This window comes from Thermobia domestica, unplaced genomic scaffold, assembly GCF_964235325.1.
Source record: "Thermobia domestica unplaced genomic scaffold, izTheDome1.hap1.1 HAP1_SCAFFOLD_238, whole genome shotgun sequence".
Classification (NCBI taxonomy): Eukaryota; Metazoa; Arthropoda; class Insecta; order Zygentoma; family Lepismatidae; genus Thermobia; species Thermobia domestica.
In genome coordinates, this window is record NW_027655957.1 from 168,878 (window position 1) to 180,165 (window position 11,288).

Sequence of the window (11,288 nt, forward strand, 5' to 3'; positions counted from 1 at the left end):
TACCAAGTGAGACCGTACCTTTCATTTGTCACCCATGTACCCTTCGTTCAGGATTCCCATATTCAGAACCTAGGTTAACAGATTATTCGACAATGTTTATCATTAATATAGTATTTATGGTAATTACCTTGGTCATCGGACTGTTGTCTGTTATTTTTACTGGCATTACACTGCGTAGACGTGCTCTTGTACGAGCTCGCCGTCGCCCATACTGTCAGCAACAATCGCCGCCGCGATACGTAAGTGTTACTGGATAAACCCAAACCTATAAAATAAATAACGCAATTAAACACGGCCCATTGGCATACCTTATATTTATATTACGCTAGGACGATAATTACAACAAGCTCAAAAACGAAAAGGGGGCGCCTATCCCCCCATCTCAACATATCACTCTCTCTCTCCAGATCTCTTTCTTTTAGGAACACTATTATATCTTATTTTTTGTTTATTGTCTCCTCCTCCTCTAGCCACCATGGAGCCTACACCCACACCATCTGCACCTGGTCCATCCATGGATGCTCTACGTGATGAAAATGTTCGATTATCAACTTTTACTGACTGGTCGGTATCTTTTATTTCGCCCGCTTCGTTAGCACGCGCTGGATTCTATTTCCTCTGCAAACCAGATAGAGTAGCTTGTATATTTTGTAATCTGCAGATTGGTCTTTTTGAACCAGGGGATGATCCGACCGAATTGCATCGTCAGTGTTCACCTTCTTGCCTGCTCTTAAAGAATTTTCCAAAAGGTAGAGACGAATGTGGCCCCTATCATTGGACGTATATGCCCAATTCCCGCCCAGAGCGTCTCTCATCCTCACAGGGGCACTCCCCTGCCATCGCAGGTACTTCAGAAATCACAATAACTGGACCCAAATATCCACACTACACTCTCGAAGAACAACGATTGGAGTCCTTTTCCTTGTGGCCCCCTGCGCTAGCTCAAACTCCACAGGCATTAAGTCGAGCTGGTTTCTTTTATGCGAAAAAAGGAGACCAAACTATCTGTTTTTTTTTGTGGTCAGGGCCTTCATCGATGGGAGCCCACCGATGACCCCTGGGTAGAACACGCGCGTTATGCGCCCCGCTGCGCTTTTCTCTTACTTCATAAGGGCCAAGATTTCGTCACTCGCGTGTTACAGCCGGCATCCCAAGATCAACCCCAACCTACCCCACAACCAGTAGTATTGCCAGATACTGAGATCCCGGTCGCCGCTAATGAGGTTGTTGAAAATTCCGACCACCCCACAGACAATCACACCCCCTCCCCTCAAAATTCCCTGTGTAAAATTTGTCTCCTTGAAGAAGTACAACTGGTATTCCGACCATGCAATCATGCCGCCACCTGTGTTGCTTGTGGACTGGCGGTTACACAATGCATTGCCTGTCGGGCACCAATTACGTCAGTGATTCGTATTTACATCCCCTAACGGGTAGTTGACCCGCTTGTGATTGCTTTGTGCTTCATTGCTACATATTATTTTTCCTCAAATTTCTTTTGTATATACTCTTCCCGGCCATTAAGTGCTGTCAATATATTTGCTACCTGAATTTGCTTCCTTTTTATTACCTTATATATGTTGCCTGACATTTGTTCACCTCACCTACCAGGCTCCTCATATATATTGTGTAGTCTTAGTTTTATTATTCAGTATTGTTTCTTTTTATTCATTACACTTTTCAGCCTTTAAGGTTTATTGCGCTGAAGTTTTAGGTTTATTTTATTTTATTTTTTTTTTCTGAGGAGTCTGGGCGGGAAGGATTATATACATATAGATATGCATAACTAAAATATATATAAAAGAAAAATAATAATAAAAAATAAAATAAAATAAAATAAAAGAAAAGAAAATAAAACAAATATTGTACAATGATATCAGATATAATCCAGTAGTAACTGATTAAGTGGTATAACAACTCTTAGATATTACTTTGGTTATCCTTTTATTTTATTCACATCGTCAGTTAGTTAGGTTTCTGCTTACTTAGGATTTTAACTTTGGATTTATTTTCTTTATTTTATAGCTAATTGTTATTAGTAAGTTCATTTGTGTCATATAGATATAGTTCATTTGTATGTTCATATAGATTAAGGACTCTCGAGTTCTAGTATAACATAACCGAACTCTACTCAGAATAAAAACCTAGACTTAATACCTAGAGGTCATGAGACTTTCACACTTGGTGGCCCCCTCCATAAGCGGCCCTGTTTGATAAATGGAAACACCACATAACAACAGCGCACAAGCACCGTTGACACATGTTAAATCAAAGTCAAACATTCCATGAGAGTAATACACTTTAGGACATAATTATATGAACGTGACAGTAATTATACTTGTAAGGGAAATAAAATCAAAATACACCAACAAACGTAGTACTCTTCATACTTCAAAGTTAATAGACTATCATTTCTTATAATGACGTGGATACTTCCTCAACACCCGCCCTTCATTTTGCATTAAAAACTAAAAGGAAATCAACTCTTATCAGATGACGGAAGTGCATCCGACTCAGGATGATGGTTGCGCGAAAAGTCAACAGCAAAGAACCCGCCAGCATTTACAACAGGAAAATAGATAAATAAAGAGAAAATAGGGAAATGACATTACAATGAAATGACTAATAATAATAATGTTGCCCATTAAATCATTACGATCAGGATACACCGTAGTCTTGTTAAGCACTTGCTTCTTGACGATTCCTGGTTCGATCCCCCCGCTGGATCAATTCTTCTATCCTATATCTAAATTATCGCTCCGCATGAGCGCAAGCTTGTATTTGAATTGGTTATGTAAAAGTAGGTTAGAATCAAATACTTTCAATAGACATTTAGTGGATCACATACCCTCACTACCTACACTAGAGGTCCTGAGTTCGAGCCCCGACATATTCCAGTCAACATTAATATCGTTGTAAAAATGGTCTCAATTACCGGAGGTGATTGGCAGTTACGAAATTGTAGATCACGTTGAAAGGAAACAGATAAGTCGGAGATCGAGTCCCGACTCAAGCACTTTTTGCATGAGTGACAACCACGTAACCACGTTTGTTCTCCCTTAGGGATCCACTTATTAAAATCACAGATTATGCAAATCGCAATTTGTATAATCACTGTTACATTGTAGCTTAGGTCACTCCCTTTCATTGTAATTTTTCACTTAATTCAGTAATAATAACAATCAGTATGGGATACACCCAGGGTATGAACTGAGATTTCATTGACGTGAAGAACTTGAAATGCATGTTTCAAAAATAACACACTAACAAGTCAAGGTGATAGTACTTACCCTGTAACAAGAAAACCTCCCCTTAGTGTCTTTGGAGACGTACGTCTTCTCTTCTCCTTCCTTTGTGTTTTCCGAGCAACAGATGGTATGTATACTCCAACAAGCTGAAAAATATGAACCACAAAGTTAAGATCTTATTTAAACTCGTTGATTATCATACTCAATAAAAACAATAATTAGCCTCATACTTAATATTTCAAAAAATTAAATAAGATAGCTCTCCTTCAAAACCCAATCACGCCTTAACTACCAAGTTCGTCAAATTCGACTAATAAGTAGCTGGGACACTACACTCAACTTCAGGTTCCCACGTCCAGCCTATAATGCTATGTGGGTGTGGGAGAATTTTTTTTTTTGTTTTCGTTTCAGGTTTTTCCTTACAGAAGCCGAAGTAGCAGAACCAGCCCAGGTAAAAAGCAGTGGAAGGACCTACACCTTGGAAATAACTGAGTATTCGTTTTCTTTTTATACTTCTGTTAAAAGTTATAAGTTTTTAATCACTTGAGTGTAAAAGGGGAATTTGACATTTTCCTTTATTATTCTTCCTAAGTTACTTACAAAAAAAAGGATGCAATATAATGAATACATCACCATGTGCCCAAGATAAGACGGCCTCCTCTGAGGGACTCATTTATCTTAATTAACCTTATAGAATTAAAAACCCTATAGTATTATTATTATTTTAAGAAACCTATAACGATTGAGACAACAAATTATTAGAGATTTAGCGAGACACTACAATTGTGAAAAAAATAATATGCACGTTAACTGAGCATTTCTCAAGTGCTGGATTGCCCCATTGTGAGATACGTCTTGTCTTGAACACTATGAGTACTTAAGGTGTAATAAAGTGTAAAGCTAGAAATGCAGTTCCATTATGAAATTTTGCATGTTTAAAGTTATATCAGTTCTCCTTGATTGTGTGTTAGTTCAATTAGTTGCCAGAACCTTTTATTAGTCTGCTTTAGATAAGTTACAAGTATTGTTTTTAGTTAAATTCATTAACAAAATTTTGATGATACTCTGGAACTAATTTTCTTAACTAGCGTATTTGCAATGGTATAACTAAATTGATTTAAATCTTGTTGAATCTAAACTCTGATCATTAGTTCTGTGGTTTACGCAGTAACCTAGAATAAAATCTCACCATAAAGAAAAGGTAGATAATATTAACATTCCAAGGTATAAAAGATTGTATACAATAGACTTCTTGTACTCATGCATGAAAATCTGAACGACTGACCACTTCTTGTCTTCTAAATCAGAAAAACAATGCAAATATACTTATCTGACAATGCTGAGATGTCACTGGTCTGAAGCTGGCTTCTGTAATAGTATACTAGATGAATTCTCTCAGTTGCGATGCAAAACCCCCTTTTTCCCCTCTCTCCCTCCAAACATTCGTCAGCTGAGCTGATAATTTACCAAGCCACTTGTCAGTATACCAAGCTGTATAATTAGTTCACTTCCGCCACGCTGGCTAAATTCAAACTTCCTTTTAATACTCTAGTTCTCAACCTGACTACAGCTGAAACAAAAGATACGGCAAATGTATGTCAATATGGCCATTACGTCCTGACGTGTCATAACACACTAGGTATTGACCCATCTTGTAAAGTACCTTGGATTTACTCACCATATGATTCATCACCCATTAATCATAACAGTAAGTGGAAAGAATATTTCACAATGCAGTTTCCTCCATCATTATCATTCCACTCACAACGAAACAAGCCGAGTTAGGTGCATCAATCAATTTGAGAAGAACTTGTCTTACCGTGACATTGTTCGATCTTCATCCACCGTCACAGCTTGAACACAAGAGGCATCCTAACAATAATGTGTGGTCAGCGCACATACACTCAATTCTAGGCTGCTGGTTTATTTGTTCAATGATACAAAATTGGTTCTTGTAATATTACTACAATCACATACAATATTTAAACAGGTTTCTATACCTAGATGCTGACGATGTGTGGTCAGCACATTCAGGACATCTGGAGGAAAAACATTCTGTATTCGAATCTCATCTTCGAATAGCCTCATTGTTGGGTAACCCCTGCAGGTTCCATTGATTACTATATCTTTCTTAGATTTGATGTGTGGTCAGCCCGTTGAATAAATATATATAATAAACAATTAAAAAAGGAATTCGGCGGACTTCCTATGTAAACAAGTACTTCGCATAAGACAAGGATATTATGTAACGCATTAATGATTATGTAGTCTAATAGTCTCTCTGATTGCAGAGCCATATCCATTGCCTACCCAGTGTGATGTCTAGAGTAAGGCCCCCCCCCTGGTATCTGGAGGTACCCAAGGATCCAGATTGCAGCCTGTCAGCCCCCTCCAGGGCTGATCCAGAGGGATGATATGGTAATCGATTACTGTTATTGATCGATCCATCACTGTTTAGTAATGGGCAACGGTGATCTAAAATCTGAATTTCCATCCGGATCCAGAACTTTCTTTGTGCTACAAAATTTTATAAAATCCTGCAGTGACAAGAAAATCTCTTTTACCTACGGACAGACTCCCATTGACTTACCTCAGTTCAGTGCTTACAGGTGAAAAACTCTTCTCGCATCAGTATCAACACAAAATTTGGACAAGTGATAAGACTCAAAACTAAAAGGAATAAAAACTCCTTCAAATCAACGTTGTAACAAATCATAAGAAGATTGTGAGCAAACGTCAAGAGACTTTAAAACTTTCACAATATCTAAAAGAACCCAAGTTCATTGTAATATCCACGACCTAACGTACCAAAAACCATGGAAAGGTATTCTCTAAATTTAAAAATTAAATTCCTATTGTTTGGACGAGTAAAAGCACAAGTTTGTTTTTAGACATTTAAAGAAGCCTATATGTAAGTATGGTAATCGAATTTATACATTTTCATTCCACCATGTTAAGGACCGTAGGTGCTGGAACCCTCTGTATAGTTATCTCTTGGCAAATACCGAAGCGAAAAAGACAAGGAAGTAATTTATTAAATTATCCATTGCACATTGGATTTAACTGTTGCTTAACAACAAGGTCACCGTGACGTCTCCATATAGAATTATTCTCCTCATAACTAAAATCACTTGCACTAGGTATTTAAGATTTAAAAAAAACAGAAAAGTTCACCACAACGGAAACCGAGGCTTGTTATCAGTCAAGGCTAGTAGATTTAAAGACGAACGGAACATACTTCCGGTGTATTCTAAAAATATATCAACCATAGCTTATGTTGTGGTTAACTTTTGCGTTTAAAATCTATCCTATAAATCAACAAGATCCACTAACACGATGAAACATGATGTAACTTGACTTCGTAAAATTCCCTTCGCAACCGCAAAGAAATCCCTTTCGATTTCGGTGTATATTTAAAAAAAAAAAAATATAAATTAAATAAAGAAGACATAACATACGTTCATATTATTATTAAAGTAATAAGAACAGGAATACTAACAATACTAACCTATAACCCCCACTGACATTCCCCTCTAATTATAAGGAATCGATATGAAATCCCCTGCAAGAAACCTGTCTTTTGGTATAGCAAATGTAACTGCATCCCTGATTATTAGATTTTGTATCTGATACTACCATAGGCCATTAGGGCATAAACTAACACACTAACCATAGGGTCAGTATTTTAACCATTCAGGCCCCCCCCCTTTGCTAACACAACCTCTCATGGATTCATGAAAAGAAGCCTAGAGTTGTTATATGTAATCCTTAGGTGTGCTAAAATGCGATAATCGATTGTAATGTCTGTACGTTATCAGTATACGTAAATATCATTGTGTCTAGCGTAATGCATACCACACAGGATGAGAGAAACCAAATCGAGGTCAAAATAGCAATCAAGCTGAGTAGAAGTTTAGAAAAACACATGTACATACTATGATTACCCTGTATAGAACAGAGCTATACAGTAAGTTTGAAATATATTACATTTTTATTGCATTATCAATACAAAGAGCAATAACTAATAATGTGAGATGCATTTTTGATAACAATAGGATGAGTTTAATATAAAATGCGTATAGACGCATTTCTAACATTTATTAAGCATTCAGCAACTGTTGTAATCGCTAGTTGTTAATTACTCAAGTTATTTTACATATGCGATTTAATCATTTAGTATGCAATCGCTTCTATGTTACAAGTAAATATATTACCAAATATGTACTGAAGTATTCAAATATCTTCAAAGGTTTACTCAAAGGAGTACTCAAATACTTTCAATACATTACAGGTTATAAAATATTCACTTGATCCTGGAAAGTAGAGTATAGCCTATGATTTATGAAGTATAACTGGTATATAGAAACAACATAAGAAATGTTGTTCACAAACTGTAAAGCACAACCCCGCGAAAAAAAAAAAAATGAAAAAAAAAAATTTCAGGCAACACAATTGAGCGTCCTAGTCTAGATCATTGTATGTTTTTCCCAATTGGTTTATACTATAAACTACTCTTGTAATTTTATCGTTCATCACAGTCCAACGTTAAAGCGCTTCACGCTATTCTTGTTCAAGTGTATTTAATGTTAAATTTCTTTCATTTATAGTTGAATAAAATTAGTAGCCTGAGACAATCACCTTTGACACGTATATCTATAATGGTACCCAGTACAGCAAAGACCATTGTACTTAGCAAATCAGTAAACTCACAAAATCTTAATTTTCTTTATAATACTAGAAGTTGTACTCATAATCGGTTCGAAGTCATGCTTAATAATATGGTTAGGAATTGGTTTAAAAAAAAAAAACACAAATTATAAAATAAAATATATATATTATGGTGAGTTGATAACTATAAGCTAGAAGGAATCCATGGTTGTAAGGTTTCATCCTACAGAGTTTTAATCTAAGAGTTGTTAATGGAATTGAGTAACATTTATACGTACTATAGTTAGTTATGACACATGAAATCTTACAATCACGCTCTCTTGCAGTTTAGTCGTGCATAATCTCCAATCCCTCAAGAAAGTTTGTTGTTAGTTCCTAACGCCTGACGTAAGGCCAGTTCTATATTAACCCTTTAACTCCCAGCAACTTGCCTTGGACAACCGTTTCTGTAACCGAATAAAAATGCCAGAAAGATAACTTTCGACATTTTTTTTTTGTTTGTTTTTTTTTTTTTTACCGAGGTCGGCGGATAACTGTTACACAGTTGTGCCTCGAAGTCCTAGGCCGGACTCCAAATTATAGGGCGAGACGCCCGCGCGTTTCAAATTGTGTGTGCAGTAAGGGAAAAGAGAAATATGGAGAACGGAGTCAGGTGAGGTCCAGATTGAATTATCAACCTGATGCCTCATTGACACCAAACCACACGCATGTAATAGTGGTATGACCCTAGCTTTGATTTTACTCAGATCACAGAGCTGGGTCCTAGAGGCAATAGTTAGGGAACACCACGAGAGCAATAAAGATATGAAATCTATTATGTAGTTAGAACCAGGTATAAAAAAAACTGTAAAAAGAGATGTACAATAGGAATTTCAATCCCGGCGTGATAGAGAAGAAATCATAGAAATACTAGAAGTCTTAACCACTATTGAGCATGCGCGTGAAGAAGTCTCTCCCATGCTCGATGAGGCTCGTGACGTCGCCTTCGAGCTACGTCAGAAAAGGCAGAAATGCGTGGGACGAAGCGCCTTTATAAGCGAGGCTTGTCTGCCGCACCGGTTGATTCTACGGACGGACGACTAACAGTGAACTTCGCTTTGGTTCGGGACACTCTTCATAAAAATCAGGTATGTGCTAATTTTTTCTAAGTTCCCCCTCCACACGGGATGAGCACTTTGAGATTGTTTAGTGATCAATATGAGTTTTATTTTCAAGTCCCATCAATCTGAGACCACATTCCCTCCTCGAGACTTAACATGTTATCCTTTCGGGCCAATGCAAGTTGCGATGTACAAAGTTCTCACTTTACTATTTTCAATAACTCGCGGTTTAGCGTAAAAACCTTCTAGCACCCATTGAGTATAATAGGGTTGTGCTCCCACTTGAATAATGTAGAAAAACTTCCAAGTTGTAACTCCAAGTAACCGATTTTGTTAAATTCAGCTGTATTCTTATTTTTATTTTTTTTTAATAAAAAGTAAAGTGAAATGGTCTCTTTGATTCAGTCAAGCTATCCCACCTAGTTAGATTCAACTCACAGTCTTCAAGTGTTACCTGGGTTTCGATTTCCAGTACCAAGCTCTACCACTTTAGTGCATTTTCTCATCATCTTCGAACCAGTGGGCCAACGACGTTTTCGAAACCGAGGCTAAAAGAGAGTTGGACTCCGAACCAACTTTGTAATACTGGGTGGAGAGTGAAGAAGTGATCTCAATTACGATTTCACCAAAGAAAGTGTACACAATTGCTACGCCAATCCCAGAACCAAGACATCATATATAACAATATATATTTGTGGAACATGTGGCTGCTTTGTGAGTTGCCAAGCAGAGAGCGTATAAATACTGTCCATGTTTGTGCGGGAGACACTCTCTTCTTGATCACTGACCTCTACACATCTCCCAGAGGTCCTTACCTCTCTGCGCCTCCAATAATGAAGGGACGCAGGGATGAAGTCTTTTACCTCTCCTCCGGAGTTACAGAATGAGTAGTCGTCTCTGAGGCATACCCTATCATTTGTTTTAAATCTTAGTAACTTAGGATATTTTTAGATAGGATAAAATAAGAAAATTTTGTTAGATTCCTACTATAAGAGAGCCTACTCTTTATTTTTGAACTAGTATTATTAAAATATTGAGCTAAATTTTATTGGACAGCTCTCTTGAGTGCTAGAGACTGTTTATTTTAATGTAATAATGATAACTCTTCTTTCGGGATAAGTGACCCTGGAAGGGAGTTTGATAGAGAAAAACTTTAGCTATATTTTATTATAGGTGATGGCGGTCTATATACGACGAACCAGATAATTTTTTTGAACTGCTTTCGGAGTGAGGAGACGCTGTTCTTTTTTGCTTTTAATACCCAGTCGCCTGAATGATGTCGGCTGCGGAGATTTCTTTTAAATCTTGTGGTTGTCTCTTGAATGAGGGGCATTAACTATGTTTTTATTGCCTTTAAAATGAGGGGGCATTTAGATTGTTATTTTTGATTCTCTTCTGAATTAGGGGGCATTTAGATATGCATTTTTGATTGACTCTTGAATGTGGGGACATTCAGTTTGATTTTTTTAACCAAGCAATCTGAGTGATGCATAGCTGCGGATTTTTTTTTATTATTATTATTTCAGAAGTTTTAGGTAGGAACAGCTGACTTAGAGCTGGAAGAGAAATTTCATTTTTAACCTGTAGAAGATCGAGTGAGTCTTCTTCTAGCTGCAATTTTAAAACAGTCTTCTCGTCGAGTGAGCTGGCGACAAAGATAGAATACTAGGGTTGCTTCGGTCGGGGATCGAATGAGTCCTCTTCCGGAATTGATATTGACCGCTCGGATGAATGAAATGACGGTCTGAAAGAAATTAGGTTGAGGAGTATAATTTAATAGGTTCAAGAATATTAATTTTATACATAAAATGTATAAAAGGTGTAAATTACTTAAGAGAACTAATTAAAGATTTAATACCAAGGATAAAAATTTTTTCTCGTTTAATTTTCACAAATACAAAAATGCTTCCCAAAATATTGAATAGTCTCTATATTTTTTATATTACTTGTGTAGCTCTGTTTAAGTAAGCCGTTTGGATTTTTTTAATTCTCACCCCAGATGAGGCTGGGAAGGTGCGAAGCAAGATTGAAAATTTTCACTTCAATATATATATATATATATAATATTTTATATACTATATATATTATAGAGATATATGTGTTATTATATTTAAACTACACATATTATTGGCACCCGAACAGTGACCAGAGTGAAAATTATTTCTATAAAGACTAAGTAAGAGGAACTTTTATTTTTTTAAGGGATAAATCAATGTATGAAATTACGTTCGGGAAAATTTTTAAATATGGCAACGGGACTAGATAAAAGAAC

The 11,288-nt window shown here is 36.6% G+C and overlaps 1 protein-coding gene across 1 annotated transcript; it reads left to right on the forward strand.

Moving 5' to 3' along the window:
* Nucleotides 1–475: 475 nt before the first annotated feature.
* Nucleotides 476–1,054, forward strand: LOC145676600 (baculoviral IAP repeat-containing protein 7-B-like). Its single transcript, XM_081747433.1, has one exon. It carries the CDS (start codon nt 476–478, stop codon nt 1,052–1,054), a length of 579 nt encoding a protein of 192 aa, XP_081603559.1.
* The last annotated feature ends 10,234 nt before the right edge of the window (nt 1,055–11,288 follow it).